Here is a 24,277-nt window from a genome sequence, read left to right as displayed (position 1 = left end):
CAATCGTATCGATATTTTCATTTATGCATTAGTTTTTTTGTTTTCTTTTGTTTTAAGGTTGTTAATTCAAGGTTACACTAAAATAGGAGAGGATTGTTGGTGATTTAATCACCAAAAATATTTTAGTGTAATGGATTTAACAAGTGTTTCAAGAACAATGTTTTAGTTATAATACAAGTTAGGAGGTGTGGGAGTGCACACTTGTATTTACTAAATATTGTTAGTACTGAACCCTGATTTACTGTGTCAAGTCGGGGTTCGGGGCAGCGCCCCGAAAAATACAAGGTATAATTTGTTATTCTTTAAAAGATGCAAATACAAGGTATAATTTGTATTTTCTGAAAGTTGAAAACCGTTCTCGTTTTATCCGTTGTGTGGATAAGTCCGGGAAATACAACGACTTCTTTGAAACACAGAAAAACGGAAATCGATTTCTTCTTCATTCTCTCTCAAAATTGATTCTGGTTTTATGCCTAAAATCAGAATTGTTCTTCAGGAATTATCCTAGTTTGGATTTCGAGATACCCAAGGCAATTAGGGTCGAAATATCAAACAAGGAAAGTGTATAACACGATTCCTGTTTGTGATCCAGATTTTCTATAACTCAAATTTTCGAAATTCCCTAACAGGTACTTTCATTAACGGGTTAAAGCCTGAACTTCGATCAGCAGTTAGAATAATGGAACCTGAGAGTTTGGCTCAAGCAATGAGGGTGGCTGTTATGTTGGATGAGAATAAGAGTGGCAACGTACTAAGCACTGGAGGAGGGGCCACAAGGGTCGGGAGTAACAACCAACCCAAAGCGAGCCACAGCGGAGCATCAGTCCCAAAAAACAACACTAATACTGTCGGGTCCTTCAAATAACTCACGGAATCAGAATTTGCTGAAAAACGAGCGAAAGGGCTATGTTTTCGGTGTGATGGGAAGTTCACACCAGGGCATCGTTGTCCTGGTAAGACCCTACATGTGTTAATTATCAGCAATGAAGAGGAAGGGGAGGAAGCAATCGATCATGCCCATTTAGACACAGTTGAAGTGTCCCTAAATTCCGTTAGTGGACTCACTCCTCCTTATACCATGAAAGTCAGGGGGGACATGGGAGGATTGCAAGTCGTGGTACTAATTGACATTGGGGCAACCCATAATTTTGTTTCAAAAAAAAAAATAGTTAGAAAACTTGATATAAAGGTTACAGGTACCAGATTAGTAGGGGTAAAGTTGGGAAATGGGATGATTGACCGAAGTCAAGGGATGTGTATGGGAGTCGTTTTGAATCTTCCAGAGCTGCAAATTGTAGAGGATTTTTACCCTTTGGACCTCGGAGGATCAGACGTGATCTTAGGTATCAAATGGTTACAAACATTGGGCGACATGGCGGTGAACTGGAAGGAACTGTGCATGAAATTCTGGAATGGGGATCAACAAATAACAATAACAGGGGACCCAAGTTTATCTAGGGCGGTAGCTTCATGTAAGTCTCTCTGTAGACTATTGCAACACAAAACAGAGGGGTATTTGGTCCATCTCAGCCTAGAAGAAAATCAACCTGTATCGATCATTCTACCAGCAGAAATTCAAGCAACAATCACAGATTTTGATGATGTATTCAAGATGCCACCCGGCTTGCCGCCCCTCCGTAGAAATGAACATGCAATAACACTACGAGATGGGAACACGCCTGTTAGTGTTCGCACTTACCGATACCCCCATATACAGAAGGGTGAAATAGAGAGATTGGTTCACAAGATGCTAAACGCGGGAGTGATCCAACCAAGCACTAGTCCTTTCATGAGTCTGGTGCTCCTAGTTAAAAAGAAGGACGGAAGTTGGCATTTCTACGTAGATTATCGGGCACTTTGTGATTGACGAACTGCTTGATGAGTTACACGGAGAGAATATTTTTTCAAAATTGGACCTAAAATCTGGTTACCATCATATCAGAATGAAAGCTGAAGACGTGCCGAAAACAGCATTTAGAACGCATGAAGGGCATTATGAGTTTTTAGTCATGCCATTCGGGTTGACAAACGCACCTGCCACTTTCCAGTCATTAATGAACAAGGTATTTTAGCCTCTAGTACGACAATTAGTTTTGGTATTTTTTTGACGACATACTGGTGTATAGTAGAAGCGTATAGTAGAAGCGAGAGCGAGCATCGTGACCATTTATACACAGTTCTATCAGTCCTAAGAGAAAATAAACTTTATGCAAATAGAAAAAAATGCTCATTTGCGCAAAGTTAGGTGGAGTACTTGGGACACATAGTGTCCGCAAAAGGGGTATCGGCTGATCCCTCAAAGATCGCAACCATGGTACAATGGCCCGTTCCAACAACATTGCGCGCACTCCGAGGTTTTCTAGGTTTGACAGAGTATTACCGTAAATTTGTGAAAGATTATGGGAAAATTGCTTCGCCCCTCACCGAGCAACTCAAAAAAGACAACTTTAAATGGACAAAGGAAGCTACTGAAGCCTTCCGAAAGCTTCAAAACGCAATGACACAGGTTCCCGTTCTTGCCTTACCAGACTTCACGCAAGAATTTGTGGTTGAAACTGATGCCTCGGGTTATGGTTTAGGGGCGGTTCTGATGCAAAATGACCACCCTATAGCATATTATAGTCATGTTTTAGGCACTCGTGCCAGGCTCAAATCAGTTTATGAGCGGGAACTAATGGCAATTGTCATGGCCGTCCAGAAGTGGCGACCCTACTTGCTCGGATGAAAGTTCTTAGTTTGTACAGACCAACGAAGCTTGAAGTACCTGCTTGAACAATGAACCGTATCCGAAGACCATCAAAAATGGTTGTCTAAGCTCCTTGGATACAATTTTGATATCATTTACCGTCCGGGTAAGGAAAACGGAGCCGCGGATGCCTTATCTCACAACGGATCTGACACACAACTCATGGCAGTAACAGTTACATGGAAAATTGATTGGGACGGTCTATGGAGGGAATTAGAAACAAATCCAGAAATTCAAGCATTAAAGCAGAAGTTAGTTGAGGGAGGGGCGATTGCGAGTGGTTACACCATTGAGAATAACAGACTTCTTTTTAAAGGCCGACTAGTGCTACCTTGTGGGTCTAGCTGGATTCCGGTGTTATTTCAGGAATTTCACGGTAGTGTGATGGGAGGGCACTCGGGAGTGCAAAAGACATATCAACGGTTAGCTCGGGAGGTGTTTTGGCCTGGGATGAAAAATGATGTGGCAAAGCGAGTATCAGAATGTGATGTGTGTCAACGTCAAAAGGAGGTCACAATGGATTTTATAGATGGTTTGCCACGTTCGGAAGGTCATACTATCATATTTGTGGTGGTAGATCGACTTAGTAAGTACGCCCATTTTATTCCGTTAAAACACCCATATACGGCACCAATTGTTGCTTCGATTTTTGTGAAAGAAGTAATACGTCTTCATGGGATACCCGAATCCATTGTTTTTGACAGGGATAAGGTTTTTTTGAATAATTTTTGGAAGGAATTGTTTCGTATGTTGGGCACAACAGTTAAGCGGAGCACAACGTATCACCCGCAAACACACGGTCAAACTGAGGTTGTGAACAGATGTTTGGAGACTTACTTACACTATTTTGCAACTGACACACCAAAGAAATGGGTTACCTGGTTACCGTGGGCCGAATATTGGTACAACACATCGTTTCATACTTCTACAAAAACAACTCCTTTTCGCGTTTTGTATGGTCGGGACCCACCACACTTGTTGTATTATGGGAGTTTAAGAACACCGGTCAGTAATGTTGACCAATATTTGGAGGAGCATGATCGGATGCTACAAGAATTACGCGGGTATTTGTTCAAGGCACAACAATTAATGAAAACACAAGCTGATTTGCATAGGCGGGATGTACAGTTTACGGTTGGGGATTGGGTTTACTTGAAGCTTAAACCGTACCGTCAGCGTACGGTTGCGCGACGTCGAAATGAGAAGCTAGCTCCTCGTTATTTTGTCCCTTTTGAGGTAATTGGTAGGGTGGGGCCCGTGGCCTACCGCTTACAACTTCCGGATACTGCTCGTATACATCCAGTGTTTCATGTTTCACAGCTTCGTAAAGCAATTGGTCACCAGGTTGCTTCATCTCACTTACCTGTTACTTTAACTGAAGATATGAAGGTCGTATTACAGCCTGGGCAGGTGGAGGGGGTCCGTCAATCTGATGCTGGTCGAGAAGTGCTTATTCGTTGGAAGGATGTCCCTGATTATGAAGCCATGTGGGAACCATTTGATATTATCAATCAACAGTTTCCAACATTCAACATTGAGGACAAAGTTCATGTTTGGGAGGGGAGTAATGATATGACCCAGCATTTGGGTCGATTTGGTCAAGTATATCGGAGGAGGCACAGGAGGGGATAAATATAGTTGGAAATAAGTTATTTATTTGATTTTGTTTCTTCTTTTGCTAAGTTTATTTTGGGACGTTATCCAGTTATTTTAGGAAGTTATTTTGGTTAGTTGGACACTATAAAGTTGGTGCTCCCTTGATTGTTTAGGGTTACGTGTTTAATAAAATTCAGTCTTTGACTTTGGGAGTATACCTGTTCTCGAATACAGGCAATTTCAGACCCTTCTCTTAGGGTTTGGAACTTTGGCCCTAACATACTTATCATAATATTAATATATAATTCAATTGTTATGATTAGGGTTATTAAACCCTAAAGTCGTATTTGACCTAATTCATAAATTGGTTAGCATATAAAACTTACTCTTTATCGAAACTTTTCGATTAAATAAACTCATCAAAAATAAATGATCCGACCGGAGATGACACCGGTCATCGAAAATGATAAGGGTGAACCGAAATTAATAACACGCCCAGATACACTCACATACACACACTCGACAGGCCCTAGTCTCTCCCTCTCTCTCTCTCACACACACACACACACATCCCAAACCTTAATTCCTTAAAATGCTAGTATATAAATGGGTAAAATGGGCAGGGATCATTTCTCTTTCAAGGAAATCACGATTCAACTGTTCAAAAACAAGAAAGATGCTGGAATTAAGTGTAGCAAAATAGACTTTTTCTCAAATTTTATAAGCAAAATACACCCAAATTTTTAGAAATATGATTCATCAAACCACTGTGATTAGTTAAGTATCTATAGACAAAAGGAAATAAATACAAACACATATTAAAACTACACCAAGATCTATCTGGTGTCTTGACACATGAAGTTTTACACAAAAGATGATAATTATATATAAACGAATTCCTAATTTTCAATTATACCCTTTCCCTTGCCTTGGTTTACGTTTCCTGTTATCCACAATCACATTTACAAAATAAGAATAAACTTCATGAGTAATTTAACCATACATTATCACATCATAACACATCGTTATCATATTATCATATTTTTCATTTTTAACTTAATGTTCTACAAAATATTGCCAACGTGATAACTCATTAGGAGGCTTGCATATTATTTGAGAATTTTCATAATACTCATATGTAACTACAACAACACATGCACCCTTCTCTTGGCATACTTTTAACTTACCAGACTTATAGCCATTATAAGTCATGCTAAAATACTCATTTTGTTATATTCATGTAACGACATATAGGATTGTAAATATACTTATACAACTCTAAACAATACAGAACAATACATAGTGTGAGTCTACAATATTGGATATTTATATATGAGGGGATTCATGGAGTATTACTATGCTTAGCTTGCGGAAGCCTTTGGAAAGACAGTCGAGAATCCTTGTACTGTATTGAAGGATATAAAGAAGTATAAAATGTGGTGAAATTGTCAGAGATCCATGGGGGATTGGATATCTTGGAAGGAAGACGAAGGGAATTCAAAAGAGATTATTTTTTGATATTGAGTGCTATGAAATATGTCAATCCACTCATATTCAAAGTCTTTTGATTCAGATATTTTTTTGCAGCTTAATTTCGAATGAAGACAAGAGGGAGATTTGAGAATTGCTCTCATGGTGATTGGAAGTTCAGAAGGCTCTGCTCAATATTACACATATATTTAGATGACTTCGAAGATGGTTGAATCTTCACAAAGGAGAAGAATGTTGGCTAATAGTTTTTATTGTGAAGTGTCCGCAGCTGATGATATCCAAAGGTGGAACATCCAAAGTGAATGAGACTCTTTGAAATGATATCTATACTAAAGTAAAGTAGGTGCTAAATTATGCTTATTAATCTCTTCTGTCTGTTTCACGTGGTATAGATAGCTTATGGCGTATGTTAGTCTAAGATGGTTTGTTATGCTAAACTGTTTTAGTCCACATGCTATTTTATATTTAGATGTACACCTTGTATCTATATATAAGGTGTTAGTCTTTGTGAGAGGTTACAAGAATTATTTGTATGCTCACAACATGCGAGTTATTTGAGCTATTACTATTGTAATGCTAGCTATCAACATCTAATCAAACAACAAAACCGTTATATTTACATTTCGTGTTCATACTTTCATTGAATCAAATACTCACCAAAACTGTTATATTTGCATTTCGTGTTCATACTTTCATTGAGTCAAATACTCACCAAAACTATTATATTTGCATTTCGTGTTCATACTTTCATTGAGTCAAATACTCATCATTATATATAACCCAAGTAAAAGAATGTTTCATTTTTTTTGTTCTTAGCACACTTGAAACAGTTCCTTATCATAATCGCAATATCTTTTGGGTGTTATTTAAGATAGAACATCGTTGGAAAATGCCAAAGGGAGTTAAGATATGTGGGGTATTGGAAAACATGATTGATCTCCTTTCTCATTCTTCTTCGCATGACCGGTCCAACTATATTTGAGGCCCGGCGAAGATAGGTTTTCCCGTAAAAAAACATAAAATTTTAATTGTCTTGAGAAACTAAAGGTAAGACTTCAGATATTTGGAAAACCGAATATATGTTTAGTTTAATTTTTCTACATATAAATACCAGAAAAAATATATATAGTACGAAATCGAAATCTTAATCAAATGATGGCATTTTATATATAACTTAATTCATTCTTATATATATTTTTAGTCAATTTTAGAAAAAGGTGACTGATTAGCATAAGAACCAACTTATTGAGCCAAATATTATCGATTTACGAGAACATAAATTTTGTTAAAGACCTTACGACTTTTTATTACTAAATCAATTATTCTAAAACGGCAAGGCTTTAAATTATTTTACTATTATATCTTATGCAACATCGTTCTATTGTTAGAATTTTGGTTAGTATAATTAAAAAATGTTTATATATTATGTAGGTAATATTGTGTTATTATTAGATTTTGGGTTAGTATAATAAAAAATGTGAATAAAAGGAATTTAACTCAGGCATTTTTTTCTTAAAAGAGAGCAAGGGGTGGGTAAGTTACGGTTTTGACAGCACATAGCTTCTTCTATTTGACTTCTTGAACATCATAAGTGCATGGGAAGAAAAAGAGAATTTAGCATGGATAGGGAAGGTTATGGATTTTGTACGAAAATTGCAGCCCCTTTGATTTCATTCTTTCTTGTTATTCTTCATGCTACAGCCGAAAATTAATAAGGAATTGACCACTCTAGCACTCCTTTTTCTTTGACTTTCAAGCCTGAATTGTAGAGTAGTAGTCTTGCCTTATTTTTGCTATTCTTTTGTTTTTGCTTCAGGAGCATCACGTGGAATATATATGGGAGGAAGATGTCTATATGGGTTTAAAATAAATGAAATCATGGTGGGTAATAGGGTTGTAGCTTGTACCATAACGGCTAAAAAAATGAAAGATTTATTGTACTTTTCTTATTTTGAATTTGGTGGACGTAATATACAAGGAAATGGAAAGTGAGTCTTAATTGTTGTAAAATAATTTGGTTGGTTTACAAATAAATTATTACGGGTGAGTATATTAACCGAAAATCGAACCATAACTAAATTAACTGATATAATTGAATCATTTTGACCGAGTCATTACTAAAAGATATAGTTCGTTTTAATTTTAACTAACCGAATACATATGGTTTGGTTATGGTTTTAATTAAAACCGAACCATTATAAACCGAACCGAACCAATAATATTAATAATGTTTTTAAAATAATATAACATTAAATATATAGTATGTAATTATATTGGGAATTTAAAATTTTAAGGGTAATTATTATTGACAAATCTATAATCGAAAACCATATGGTTCCCAATTTAAATGAAACCGAAAAAAAAATGAAAAATCAAAAAAATATACTAATGGCGGGCCGGGTGGGTCGTATGAATAAAAAAAATTAAGCATAACTTCGATAATTATATTAAATTACTTAAAATTATCTACAGTAATGTCTTATATCTTGAATATATTCATTGTATTGTTATGGATACTTTTCAAAACAAAATTTTTCAATAACTATTGAACTAACCATGTTAACTGTAACTAAAAACAACATTGATTTCAAAATAATCACTAACCATAACTAGCAAATATAACATTAATTTTATATCCACGACATTTTCGGTAGCAATATAACAATTTAATATGCTTATGTTTAATACTTATAATACATAAACAAATTCATAGGATGAGTAATTAAGTAATATATTGTTTTATAATTATCTTGACTTGTGATGGATGAGTTGGGATATCGGTTCTAAAGGCTAAATAATGAGAATATCAATGTAAAACTTTAGAACTAACGTAAGTTTTATTATTAATCAAATATTCTCAAATCTCAACTAATTGTATTAACATGGAAATAAATAAATATCACAAACTTAGGAGTTGTGGGTGGGAAGGTGGAGTTAGATTAAATAAGATAGGTCTCAAGACCCACCTTAACACTATGTACATAAACCCCTGATAATTATTTGGAGTTGGATTAAATAAGTAAGAACATCTTTAATGATTAATCTACTCTATCACTTAATATTTTTGTTACATCATTAATCTAATACTTTTGACCTCTAATTAAATGGGCTCTCCAATGGTTAAGCTTTTTCCATAGCTTTTTTTTATAAATTTAGCTTATCTATCTAAAATGTTCATACAACCTCCTCATTTAATTAATAGTCTTTAAACATATTATAATTGAATAGGAAATATAAATTAAGATTATCACTAAAAATTAATATATAAACATTTAATAAATGAAAAACTATGGTAGAAATAATTAAATTAATGAAAAACATTTAAAACTACAATATAATTAAGGATGTAAAAATAAAATACGTTAAAAGTAGAAGTGGTTAGATGCTTAAAGCTTTATAATATATATTGACTACTCAATATATATTGAGTGGATAATCTAAATACACAATAACCAATCAACGTCAATTGTATTAAATGAAAATAAGTGATGAATCAATAAATAAAAAAAAGCTCTAAAATAAGTCTACATAGGAGATGCTCTAATATTCTATTAATACAATTATATATACTCAATCATTCACTTTTTATAACGATAGAATTTGTGTTCAAAATTTTTTACAGAAAAATATTTTTATTTTTGTATCTTGGACCATTTTTTGTTAACCGATATTAACCATAAACCATAATCATTAACCAACTAAAACCATTAACCAAGATCATTATTAACCGTTACCCAATGGTTATCGAAATACATCAACCAATTGTAATGGTTACGGTTCGGTTTTTACCAATAACCGAATCAAACCACCCCATACAAACCCATATAAATTATAGCAAACTATGGAGTGTATAAAAAAGGAATGAAACAAAAAAAAACGAAGATAATGCACAAAAATCTGACGCAAGAAACTAAAATATCATCACAAAAACTTTCAAGTATAGTGCATTGGGAATTGAATCGGTTTTGTAGAAGGTTTCAATTCAGCATCAACTTATATAGAACTTTTCAAGGAAGTAAACCAAAATCCTAAACAAAGTATATGCCGATACAACAAAACTCCGAAATGAAAACCAAAAACAACACATATTGTTTAGTCGACAAATGATTAAGGGAATATCAACCAAACTGTTTGAAAGGTTGTGATGTTGTCATGAAGTGAAAGTAACACAAGTAACCATAAGAATGATGAGAATTGTTATCGAGATTTAAGAAAACAAAGTATGATTTGATTAATCTAAGAGTTAGAACACGAAGAGTAAATATTAATCAGATCTTATATTGATAAAGAGTGATTACAGAATAAGTAGAAAGAATATTTGCGTTAACAGAAGTTCTCCTCTACTTCTAACCTCAGTCCCTATTTATAGGGAACATGAGTGTACAAAAAATATACTATGTCTAAACATTACACTTCACACAAATATGACTTAGTAAAATAACATAAAATGTGAAACAATACAAAACACTATATTCGACTTTTACAATTTTGCTTCTACAATCTCCCCCTTTGTAAACAGTCGAAGCTATTCAGTTTATAAGCTTTTGAACAGCTGAGTGAATTGTCTTTCGCACTTCTCCATACCAGGAGATCACCTTCTTGAGATCCTTCTTGTCTCCTTCATTGTTCTTCTTGCAATTGTTCATACAAACCATAAAGTGCGTATATTGCGAAGAATTATATCTTTCTATCTCTGAGACTTTAAACAAAAATTTCTTAGGATTCCCTTTTGTATCTCTCCCTGAAAACACCATACCAAAAGGTTTTAGACATATTTCACCAACAACATATTTTGACAATGCTGACTGGGATAAAGTATCTTCCCAAGGAACTTTCACTTCTCTTCCCAAAACATTCGCCAATTCATCATCTGTAAGAGCCAATTAAACAATCGAAATAATTGTCAATGAGTGTCTTAACATGTGTGAAGCCTGTCTTGAATACTTCAGTCTCAGAGCCTTTAAGCTTATTCTCTTCCATATGCTTCAAAAATCAGAGCCACTTGAATCAAATCATTGCAGTTCATCAGAGGAAAATCTGCTACAGTGAAGTCATACTGCTTGTTGTCTGCTCTGATAACAAAATAATGAAAATTTTGAAGCATGTCTTCAAACAATACATCTTTCTTGATTGTTAGCACCTTTTTGATCTTTAATAAAGACCAAATTTCATCTGGATTCTTCCCCAAAACAGCATGAAATCTGATTTTCATGTTTGTAAAATCATTAGGATTATCAAACTTCTCACTAATTTTGTACTGAGCATTGATGAAGAGCATTCATTGATTGGAAAATCTAGCTGACAATTGTCTGAATTCGCAATATCATAACTTTTCTTTGGCTTCTTCTCGAATTCATACATTTCCCTCCCCACAACTTTTGACTCTATAGTTTCGTAAGAGTAAAGCTTCGATGGATCTCCTTTGTTCATCGTGGGAGGATCACTTACCCTTTGTCTCATGATGCTTTGTATCTGCCTCATTCTTTCCATCTCTGCTTCAGCCTCAGCTTTCTTCTCCTCTTTTGATTTTTCATATAATATTCCCTTTCCTTTTCCCTCCATATCTATTTGAGATTTTGAACTCGAACCTCCTGCTTTTTCTCCAATAACAATTCCTTTGGCAATAGGTCTTGTGGTTATTGTAGTTGAGGAAATTAGCTTCGTAAGCATGGGAAGAGTAGTTTTCAGCTGGGTAGATATAACTTTCCCCACTGTCTTTGCATCCTCCTCTTTACTTGAACTTTTCTCTCCCCCTTGCACCCCTGTGAAAGCAGGTGGGGCACCCCTTGGAAGTAAAGAGGTAAAATTGGCAAGTGGAGCAAGAGCTTTTTGAATTGCTTGTTCTAAAGTATTAATCTTTAGAGAAAAGAACTCAGGAGTAAGAATTTGTGAAGATGAAGATTACGAAACCACCGTTTTAAGCTCTGTCACCAACTGGATCAGCTGATCAAACCTCTCCGTTGTTTGTTTGTTTGTTTTAAGCTCCTCAATCTGCTTTTGAACGTTAACATTTTGAGCATTAATATCCTGGAGCTCCTTCGCAAGTTCAGATTTCAACTCTTGAATTTGATAGTTAACATCCTACCGAACTTTCTTCACATCTTGTACAAAAAGAACATGACGTTCTTTTGTAACTGTTTTCAAATCCTAGACCACTGAAGAAAAGCTATTCCCTTGAGCTTGAATGCGAAGCTCATTGTTCTTATCAGATTGATCAACTTCCTCCATTATACGTTTCTCAGCACCCTTGATCATTACATCAACTTCCATGGCTGAGATAGAAGATATCCTGCCAGAATCAGCTTGCGACTGAATAATAGCATTCAACTTATGATTCAGGATTTTAAATTGTTTTCCTGTCATAAGCATATGATCAGGAATATCCTCCTCCTCTGAATCAAAATGAATATCTTCAAAGACCCCTCCAAAGGCTCCTCCTTCAGCTTCATTATCAGATAAAGGTTGCGAAGGTTGAGGATTTTCTGGTGATTGTGATGGAAAAAGTGTTGTAAATGGATTTTGAAGAAGATGATCAAAAATTGATGAGGTAGTGGATAGAATTGTGGATGGAATTGAAACAATTGGTAAAGAAATGGGTAAGGTGATTGGAATTGTGGTTTCAACACTCGAGATAGGTGCCCCCATATCAGATATGTTGACAACCATATCAGAAATAGGTACCTCCTCAGAAACCGATTTGGTAGTGATTATTTCGAGTGATTCGGTGAGTGGTATTGTGGTAGAAATTTGCGAAATTGGGATAATGGGTAATGAAACATTTACCGTAGACGGAACTGGTGGAGTTTCTAGAACTATTTCTTCATCAGATGACTCATTTCGAATCACCAGTTTCCGTCTTTTTGTGAGAGTATGTTACATATTTTTCGCAACATGTTCAGCTCTTTGCCTTTTCTTTCCTGGAGAAACCGGAGCTGGAATACTGCGGATAGTAACTCCTTTACTGCTCCCCTCGGCCTTGCGAATTTTCTTCAATACCCCAGACTTGGAAGGTAGTATTTCTTTCTTTGATTTTGATGAGGTTTCTTCAATCTGAACATCTTCATTTTGAGCTTGTTGTGAAGATGAACCTTTCACATCCTTCTTTATGGACTTATTCTTCTTTGACGGAGTAGCAACTTCTAATAATACTCCAGTCTGCACAGATTGATCAACTGTTCGCAAATATCTCACCAATACCTTGTGAGTTTGAGATACTTTGCGAAGCATCGCATCTGGAATGCAAGCCACGTGAGTAAAAATAGCCTCATCATCTTCTACAACCTTTGGAAACCGATATAAAGAAAATTTAGCAACTTCAACATCCTCCGTTACTTGAATCCCTTCTTTTTCACAGACCTTCTCCAGAATTAAGCTCCAATACCTTGCACACGAAATCCATTTTTCAGAATTTGTGTTTTTGAGACTCTGAACAAATTCCTTCCATAACTGGGTTGCATAATCAACATTTATGTCATAGTATATGCCTATAACCATGGCATATACTTCCATTCATCCTCTATCCAGTCCAACTGTTCTTCCTGTTAGGCATCTAAGAAAAATTCCATATAAGAAATTCCACATGCACGACAACCCAGACTTTCGAAAGTCACTGATCTTCTCAAGCTCTGGTTGATGGCCCATCTCATTGAACATGTGAATGACTTGAGAGTTAACATGTTTGAAAAATGGAGGATTGTTTGGAATCTGCAAGAATTCAACAAACATCTTCTTGGAAAGTTTTACCCGTTTGTTGTTGATCAAGTTGAATGTTATCACATCAGTTGTATTATTGTATTATGCCGTTGAAACTGCCAAGGATAACCATGTCATCGGAACAGAGAAGGAACTAAACATGGCAGTGGATAGATGTGATCGTTTCAGGGCAACGATAAGCATCTTCAAGCCTTCAGGATAAGAAGATACATTTGGATCAACTTGATAATTGGTGCTTTGGATTTTCATCAGGGATTGAGAAAGAACTTCATCAGTGTTGTATTGAGTGGCTGCCATTGTTAGGGTTTGAAAGAGAGAAGGTTTGATCAAGTTTGAGACTTTGGAGGTTTGTGAGAGTTCTGTTTGCGTAATCATATATAGTGTTCTTGATCCCCCCTTTTATAGGTTACCCAAATTAATTTGAAATTAAAGCGGAATGCATTTAATGTTATCCGACGTGGAACCTTGAAAATCAGATCATGACGACAAAAGATAACCACGCTTCAAAAAGTAACTGTCACTTCTCCTTGAAAACCGGATAGAATACCAACCATATTGAGTACACAGCTTGTCAAGTTTCCTGTTATTGAATTTGAACCATTAAAACCCTTAGCATGGAGTTAAGGCTCTTTCACTTTTGGGATATAAAGTGAAGTCATATGCCAGATTTGCGAAATCATCAGTCTGAGTTGGTTTTACTCAGAACCTCAAGGATTTCGTGTGTGCATTGTGTCAACAGAATAAGATGAGAAACAACAAATTTTTTTTTTGGAATTCTGTGATGTCAAAAATTGAATTTGACATGAATGCAGAGGTTGCTTCGTTAATCATCAAGAGAGATAATCAATAGCTCGTGTAGTTTCCCGTGAATTACAATCGAATACTTATAGAGAAGTATCGAAGGGCTTCTTTTAAAAGACATTTGGGATTGGATTTAAATTTCATTACATATCAGCCTTAACATAAGGTGAGAAATTGTAAATGAAATTACTTGTTTAACCAGTGTAGTCAGTGACAAGTTGGCTTTTGAAAATATTTGTCATGACTAGGATTTGCGAATAAAACTCACACTGAAATCATATTCAAAAGAAAATTTTGTTTAGGATCTTGTTGGGTAACAAACATTGTTGGTTGCAAATATTTGATCAAGACCACGCATGCGAATTGAATATGATTTGGAGTTTCAAAATTTTTGATACTTGAAACAAAGGTTTCGTAAAAATCTGGAACAAAGTTCCCCGTCAATTCCTTAAAGTTTATGATGTTTGGGTTTCACTTCCATCACGGACTCATGATGTTAGATCATAAACACAGACTTGTAATTTGTCTAGGTTTTGATTGGTTTTATCAAAGACCTCAAGGACAAATCTCTCCAGAAATTTGGATTGAAAGAATTGTTTGGTTTAAAAAGATTGGATAAGAATCGAAGTGTGCCTCTGTTATAATGGAAAAAACAGAAAACTCTTAACTCATTTGAGAAGAGTAAGGTAGCTCTTTTGACTTATGCGAATATAAGCCTTTTTGGTAAGAAATTTTCATGTGATAATTTCATTAAGGCTTTCTTTGCACACATAGAGTCTTGTTGAGGCTTTTGGTCTACATACAGCAGCATGCTTCTAAGGACATCCTAACTAGGTTTAAAAAAAATTTAATACATTCCCGTAGAAACACCTAAGTATGACTTCTTCGCATTAAGCCCTATACAAAATTCTCAGCACACAATGTTTAAAGAATAAAGAAAACAAAAATATTTTTGTGATTTTTGAATTTTTTCAAAATAAAAACATAACCAAACAAAATCTTTTTGGATTTTTAATTTTTCAAAAACAAAAATGAATAAACATAAAATCTTTTTGGATTTTTGATTTTTCAAAAGTTAAAAACTACAAAATGAATCAAAAACCTAACCTTAGTTGTTATGATTGCAAATGCGAAAAGATGTGGATGCGAAGCCATGCGAAGCCTATGAATGAACAGTAACATCTGAACAAGTTTGACTCATAACTGCGGAACCAGACTTTCATTCTTGAGTTTTTGAAATTGAATTTGCATCAATCATCCCCAAACCTGCTAAAATTCTAACAAATGATTTTTCATCAAGAGGTTTTGTAAAAATATCAGCAAGTTGTTCAGTTGTTTTAACAAAATGAATTTCAATATTCCCATCTTCCACATGATCTTTGATAAAATGATATCGAAGAGCAATGTGTTTTGTCTTTGAATGTTGTACTGGATTATGACAAATGCGAATTGCACTTTGCGAATCACAATACAAAGGAATCTTTTTCATGTTTATTGCATAGTCACGAAGATGACTCTGAATCCAAATAATTTGCGAAGTGCAAGCAGCAGCAGCAATGTATTCAGCCTCAGCAGTTGATATAGCCACACAAGTTTGTTTCTTTGATTGCCAACTCACCAACTTCCCATCCAATAGTTGACATCCACCACTCGTACTTTTCCTATCCAAAGTACATCCTCCTAGATCAGAATCTGAAAAAGCTTGAATGAAAAACCCTGTTTTTGAAGGATACCAAAGTCCTAACGAAACTGTTCCCTTAAGATAGCGAAAAATATTTTTCACTGCAGTCAAATGAGGTTCTCTGGGATTAGCTTGATATCTAGCACAATTTCAAACCGAAAACATAATATCAGGTCTACTTGCAGTTAAGTACAATAAAGACCCTATCATGCTTCGATAAAGTGTTAAATCAACAGCTGGAGCATCTAACGAAGGAGTTAGTCTTGTTCCTACTGCCATTGGTACTCTTAGTTTCGTGCTATTAGTCATTCCAAACTTTTCAAGCAAGTTCTTCGTATACTTTTCTTGATTGATTAAGATTCCTTCCCTGTTCTGTCTTATATGTAAACCAAGAAAATTATTAATTTTTCCCATCATGCTCATTTCAAACTGACTTTTCATTAGATTTTCAAATTCAATTGACAATGCTGGATCAGTTGAGCTAAAGATAATATCATCTACATAAATTTGAACAAGCATTAGATGACTTCCAACTTTCTTGCGAAATAATGTGGGGTTAACTGATCCTTGTTTAAATTTAGATTGTTTCAAGAAATTTTTAAGTGTTGCGTACCAGGCTCTTGGTGCTTGTTTTAATCCATACACAGCCTTATCTAGGATGTAAACATGATCAGGATGTTCATTGTTTATAAATCCTGGTGGTTGTTCAACATACACTGTTTCTTCAAGTTCTCCATTTAAGAATGCACACTTAACATCCATTTGATAAACATCAAAGTATTTGTGAGCTGCATAAGCTAAAAATATGCGAACTGCTTCAAGTCTTGCAACAGGTGCAAATGTTTCTTCATAGTCTATTCCTTCTTGTTGCGAATAACTTTTAACCACTAGTCTAGCTTTATTTCGAATAATATTGCCATCTTTGTCGGTTTTATTTTTAAAAATCCATTTTAATCCGATAATTGAAACATCAGAAGGTTTAGAAATTAATCTCCAAACCTTGTTTCGTTCAAATTCAGCCAGTTCAGATTGCATAGCAACAACCCACTCTGAGTGTTCCATAGCATCCTTTACTATCTTTGGCTCTGTTTTCGAAATAAAGACATTAAACATACATAGTTCTTGGTTCGCATTCGGTACCTCATTTTTCGCACGAATTTGAGCTCTTGTCAACACACCATCTTGTGTATTATCAATTACCTGTTCTTTTGGATGATTTCTTGTCCATTTCGCAAGTGGTGAAAAATTAGGATCAAATTCTAATGGTGCATCTTCATACATATCTTCATTTTCAGATCCTGTAATAGAAAAATTATCATTTAGTTCATGAAACTCATCATTTTCATCACGATTAATTGTCTCTGTTTCATCATGCTCCCCCTCAACATGATCTTCATCTTAATGCTCCCCCTCAAAATGATGTTCCTGTTGATTCTGCGAATGCTCCCCCTCAACTTGATGATTCATATTTTCATTCTCCCCCTCAAAAGTTGGCTGACAATCTTCATGAATACTCGTATGCTCTTCCTCCATACGAGCATCAGGCATACTTTCGCAAGTTATTGACCTTGTTGGTATTGTTGAATCATCAGTTGGTTTTGAGGATTCTGATGTTTGATTATCAGGAGCATTATTTTCCGCTTCAATTGCCCTATCAGGAATTCCGAAAATTAAGTCATAATCAAAATCATTTATTTCAGAATTATCAATTTGAGTATTTGAATCCACAAGTATTGATGTATTTTCAAATTTAGTATCCATTTGTTTAAGATAGTAATCATCAAACGTTAAATTGAAAGTTTCTTCAACTTTTCTAGTTCTTTTATTAAGCACTCTGTATGCAACTGAATTCTGTGAATATCCTAAGAATATGCCTTCATCAGCTTTAGCTTGGAACTTGGACAAATTATCTTTGAGATTCGTGATAAAACACCTGCAACCAAAAACATGAAAGAATTTTACATTAGGTTTGCTATTATTGATTATTTCATATGGAGTAACATTGAATCTTCGATGAATGAATGATCTATTCTGAGTAAAACATGCAGTGGAACCTACTTCTGCCCAAAGATATTGAGGTAGATTCGCATATATTAACATGGTTCTGGCTGCTTCGCATAGAGATCGATTTCTTATTTCAACAACACCATTTTGTTGCGGAGTATATGGTGATGAGAAATTATGCGAAATGCCTTTGTTTGTGAGAAAAGAATCAAGAATTTGATTTTTAAACTCCGAACCATTATCACTTTTAATTTTGCGAACATTCTTTTTCAAACTAAGCTCAATCTTTTTGATAAAATCAATCATCGTCTGAGCAACTTCACATTTTAACCTGAGAAAAAACACCCATGTGAATCGAGAAAAATCATCTACAACAACTAAAATGTACCGCTTTTTATTGATTATAGCAACAGTCGACGGTCCACACAAGTCAATGTGAAGAAGTTCCAATGGTTCTACAATTTTTGAATCTATCACAAGCGGATGACCTTTTCTATGTTGTTTTACTTATTCACAAGCTGCACACAGAGAATCATTATCAAATTTTAGTACAGGTAACCCTCGAACTAAATCTTCAGTGACAAGTTAGTTAATATTTCGAAAGTTCAAGTGTGATAATCTTCTATGCCAAAGCCAGCTGACATCATTGGATGCTTTTGATAGTAAACACACAGTAGGTTTTCCCACAATTGGTTTGATGTCCAGTGTAAACATATCACCATATCTTTTGGATTTGAGAAGTATTTCATTTGACTTCGCATTTGATATGATACTTCCTTCTTCATTAAATACAACTTGATTTCCTGTACCAACAACAAGTTGTGACACACTTATCAAATTATGTTGAAGTCCTTCAACATAAGCAACTCTGTTCACAGTGAATTGTCCATTTGTGACTTTCCATAGCCTTTCACTTGACACTTGTGATTATTCCCAAATTTGACTACTCCAGCATTTTCCAAGCTTCTATAATCTCGCAAGTTTTCCTTTCTTCCAGTCATATGATGAGAGCAACCACTATCAATATACCATTTCGTATCATATTGCTCGTCACACATCACCTGCATTTATTGGAAAATTTTAGGAACCCAAGACTTGTTGGGTCCATCATTAGTAGAATAAAACAAGTTCTTTGAATTTAAAAACCATGTTCTCACTTTGTTTGTGACAGAATCCATTATATCAACATCATCAGATCTAGATATTGAAATATAGTCATTCAATAGTTTTGGATTTCCATTGATTGTAATCTTATCCTTCACAACATTCACATTTTTGATAACTGGTTTCCATTTTTGAACTGCAACTTGCGAATGATGAGATGATGAACTAGCAGTGGAAGAATTATTTGTGAACTTGTCAAATTCATTCTTGATTTGTTGTTCTGTCAATTTCCCACTTTGATATTTTCTTCCTTTCCCTTCAAACCAACGATTGATTGTACTTACATCAGATTTTCCTTTTGTATATGAAACTTTGGTTTGTTTTGAAGCTGAAGGATTTGGAAAATTTGGTTGTTTTGGTGAAAATTTTACTTTTGCTTGAGTTGAATCTTTCAAAGTTGATGAAGTATTCGTGAATTTGCCAACATTTTGAAACTTTTGATTATTTGCAAATTTTTGCGAATTCTCAAATTTTTGATTGTTGTCATATTTGCGAACATATGGAATTTTATCAACAAAATTTATTTGTTTCTTAAAACTTGAATGTGTTTGTTTATTTTTGCTTTGAAATTTTGATGATTTTGTTTTTGAAATGTGTTCTTTTTCATCTCTTGGTTTGTCATTTGACACAACTTGCCAAAAAATTGCTTTTCTTTCTTTTCTTTTTGAAACATTATTTTCTGTTGAATAATTTCCAACCATCAATTTGAATTCATGAGAATTTAATTTCACTTCAGCCTTTGGTTTTTCACCTTTAACTACCCATTTTTGTAATGATTTTTGTTTTTAAAACACATAAGAATTTTGAGTTAAATTGTTTTCTTCTGTGTTTTGACTTGCGAAAAAACCTTCTGTGGTTGATTTTAGATTATCTTTTTCAATCATTTTGTTGAATTCAGGATGAACTTTCTCAGCATTTCCAGTAGTGACAAAAGCTTGATTTGGAAAAATGGTTTTATTAGTACATACAAATTTTGGATATACCACAGTGTTGGTTTCCAAATAATGTGCGCGTTTGTCATTTAAAATTTTGTCAAACTCTTTTGTATTTTCAAACACTTGATCAACCACAACTCGTTGAGGTATTTCAAGTGAATCTTTCATTTCTTCTATGTTTTCTTCATTTTCATCAGATTTCCAGCTTTCAACTTCCACATTATCAAACTCACAATGTTGCGAAGTTAAAGGTTTATCAATTTCATCCTTTACTATCTAATCAACAATAATTTCTTTACCTTTAATCTTAGATGTGATATTAATGATTGACAATTAAGAACAATTAACCTCTTCTTCCTCTTCTATCTCACTGATTTCACTCACATTATCTGAATTTTCATCAATATCAACATAATTGAATTGAGATGCAAGAGTTGAAGTTTCTGTTTTCGTTAATATTTTCACTTGTTGATTCTATGTCAAACTTTCATTGACAATGTTAACCAACTCATCAGCATTCAGAAATTCATCAATTTTAACAATACCGTATGTATATCTATCATCAGGTATTTTGTCAAATTGAGCAATTGTATTTTCGCAATCATAAGAAACAACATCAACTTTTTCACGTCCAAATTCAAGAAAAGGTAAAAGTTTCCTGTGTTGTTCTTTGCTAATGTCAGAAGAATGATGTAAAGCAGTTAATTTTGCATATAACCGTTTAGCAGAGTTACAATATATGCTCCTTTGTGCTAGCAACAACCTAACATCATTTGTAAGATTATTCCTATCACAATCTACATTTTTGATCTGCATTTCAAGTTTTTCTACTCTGCTCCCTTTTATTTCTAATTCTCTCCGTGTCTCACCTAGTTGCATATTTAACTTTTGAGCTTCAGTACTAGCAGACACAATCACAGAATCAAAATAAGCCACAGTTCCATCAAATGAAACAATTTCAGCATCATAAGCAGATAAAGGAATATTAAAAGATTCAAGTATTGCACGTACCTTGGTGGTCGTGGGTGATTTGTCTATGGTTTTGGATACGAAGCACCTTCCTGAAATTTCCTCTTCGAAATCTTCAAAACTTGCGAACATTGCTCCATGAGTAGGATGCCTCATTTCCTCGTCATCAGATCCTGAAGACTAGATCTGATACGTACCACTTTCTTCATTATCAGTTTCACCTTTCGCAACCAAAGACACTCCTCTGGTCTTAGCACGTTCTCTTCAAGCTTTTCAGAGTAGTATGCTTCATCTTTAACTTTTTCCTTCTTCTCTTCTTTCTTTCGCAACATGCAATCAGCTGCAAAATGATTCGCACCATTGCAGTAGTAACAGTAAATTCCTGAGTCACCTTTCAGCTTCTTCACTTCTTTCGCATCTTTTTGTTTCTCTTCAGTTTTCTCCAATTTCTTCCACTCTTCTCCTCCAGTTTTTTGTGACTGCACTCTTCGCATCACTAGCATTTCCTTTTGGATTAAAAGACTTTTTGAAAAACTTCTTAATTCTGTTGTTTGAATAGAATGCCACAGCCTCATCATCAGAGTTCATAAAAAATCCTTCATCATCTGAACCATCTTTTTCATTAACATCAACTTCTGATACCTTTGAAACAAGAGCCAAAGGACCTCCAATACTTAGTTTTGATTCTTCATACATTTCTGAAACTTCACATTCATGTGTTTTTAGCTGATTGTAGAGATCATTCAAACGAGTTGAATCAAAACTATGTTGATTCTTAATCATCATGCTCACACTTCACCATTCTTTGCGAAGACCCATAATGAATGTTAAATTGAACTCCATGAGAGACCTAGTGATTCCATACCTATTGCAACGAAATATAAGCTCATTCAGACGATCATAGTAATTTTCAAGAGTTTCATCATCCTTTTGTCTGAATCCTTTCAGTTCAACTAGACATTGCTTCACAGAATTGATCTTCGTCTTTTCACTACCTTGATACTTCTCTTTTAGAGTGTTCCAGATTTCCGTTGCTTTTTTACAACTACGAATGTAATTATAAACCACAGGAGGAAGAGCACCTCTAAGTTCCCTCGTGCACCTCTTTTCATTATTCTTCAACCGTTTTTGTTGATCAACAACTTCAGTAGATGTAGCAAATGGACCAATTGGTTGAACATTAACAGGAGCTTGCACTATTCCATCGATACAATTCCAAAGTTCTTCATCAATTCCATTTAAATAATCTTCCATTCTATCAGCCCACTGATCATAGTATTCTGGAATTAACATCGGAATTTTGGTTGAAGAACCAAGCAAGTGAGAGAAGGAAGTCATTGTATTCATGTTGAAGTTCGCCATTGATGAACACAAATTTTTTTCAGAAAGCTTGAAAAACATGATGAAATTGAGAATTTGATCAATTAAATTGATCACAAATCACTGATCGATTACTTGACTAAACAATTCAAAGACAGAATCAATTCAAATCTGAAGATCAAATGAGATTTTCAAAACCAAAATGCGCGGAAAATTTTGAGTAAAGTTGCAACTCAAAAAGCAAATGATTCTAACACGAAAATCAGATCGATGCAGTTTGAATCCTGCTCTGATACCAATTGATGAGAATTGTTATCGAGGTTTAAGAAAACAAAGTATGATTTGATTAATTTACGAGTTAGAACACGAAGAGTAAATATTAATAAGATCTTATATTGATGAAGACTGATTACAGAATAAGCAGAAAGGATATTTGTGTTAACAAAAGTTCTCCTCTACTTCTAACCTCAGTCCCTATTTATAAGGAACACGAGTGTACAAAAAATATACTAGGTCTAAACATTACACTTCGCACAAATATGACTTAGTAAAATAACATACAATGCGAAACAATACAAAACAATATATTCGACTTTTACAATTTTGCTTCTACAAAGAAAATCATTGATCCTTGCTAGGATCTCCGCCACAAAACCTTAGGAGGTGATAATGATCACTTGCCTTTTTTAATCTTATTAATCGCAATGTAAATTACAGAAATGTGTTTGAAAGTACGAGTACAAATGATTCAGTAACTCTAAGTGTGTGTGTGTGTGTGTGTATGTGTGTGATCTATACATGTGTATTTACAACCTGTGTTGACTAATTAAATGTCCGATATTCTCAGGATTCTGTTGAACAAGCATTTGCACGCTGTTTTGACTTGGCAATTCCGAGTTCTAAGCTTTACTGGAACGATTCTTTAAGTGTTGACTTCTCTTTTGTTTACGATTTCTACACATGTAAATAATAAATAAGAAATGTATTCGATAATTTGGTTAGGAAATAATATTAGTAATATTCATGATCCTGGGTGTTTGTTTTAGGATCCTGACTTCACTTCAAGATTTGAGATTAGTGAATGTTTTAGGATCTTAACCCCTAACAATTATCCACAAATTATACCAGCAAAATATTTGAATTAATTCTTAATATTTTAAAAAGTATTGTTTTGGTTAAAAAAATTACACAAGTGAAACTCAACCAAAGAAAGCTCTTGATCCATGCTAGGATCTCCGGGAAAAAACCTTGGGAGGTGATAATGATCACCTGTCTTGATGATTTTGTTTATTAAAAATGTTTATTACAGAGGTGAATATGTAAATGTAAGTGAAAATAACATAGCTGAGCTAATCATTCTTTTGTTAAAAAAATGAACAAGCAAGAGTCAACCAACTTGTATGAGAGGTTGTAATGTTCTGAATAAAACAAATATTAAATGATAATCTAAGTGATGCAAGTGGTTTACAAGGAAAACCCTTGATCCTTGCTAGGATCTCCAACATAATACCTTGGGCGGTGATAATGATCACCCGCCTTGATAATTTTGTTGATTGAAAATGTCGATTACAGAGATGAATGTGTGAAAAGCAAGTACAAGTATTGTAGATGAGCTAATTGTATGTGTTGTGTGTGTAATACAAGTGCTATTTATAGTCTAAAGCAAATAACAAGAATTCTGATAATTTCGGGATCCTCCGAGATCAATTTATATACGTTATTTGATTTAGTATCCCAGGTTTTTTGCATGGTCAAGATGATCCTTCGTCGAGAATAAGTCTTTAGCTAACTATTTTTGCACATGCGAGAAAAATAAAGAAGCATATGACCGTTATATATGTTAGGAAAGTAAATGAT

General features: G+C 34.5%; 1 protein-coding gene across 1 annotated transcript; it reads left to right on the top strand.

The window, feature by feature from the left end:
• The first annotated feature begins 679 nt into the window (after positions 1-679).
• On the top strand, positions 680-2,725 carry LOC145016132 (uncharacterized). Its single transcript, XM_078974542.1, has 4 exons — positions 680-785; positions 879-1,738; positions 1,845-2,063; positions 2,246-2,725. Exons 1-4 carry the CDS (start codon positions 680-682, stop codon positions 2,723-2,725), a joined length of 1,665 nt encoding a protein of 554 aa, XP_078830668.1.
• The last annotated feature ends 21,552 nt before the right edge of the window (positions 2,726-24,277 follow it).

Source organism: Lactuca saligna, chromosome 9 (genome assembly GCF_052625555.1).
Source record: "Lactuca saligna cultivar CGN05327 chromosome 9, ASM5262555v1, whole genome shotgun sequence".
Classification (NCBI taxonomy): Eukaryota; Viridiplantae; Streptophyta; class Magnoliopsida; order Asterales; family Asteraceae; genus Lactuca; species Lactuca saligna.
The sequence above is the reverse complement of the archived record's forward strand: the minus strand, read 5'-3'. Positions and strand labels throughout refer to the sequence as shown.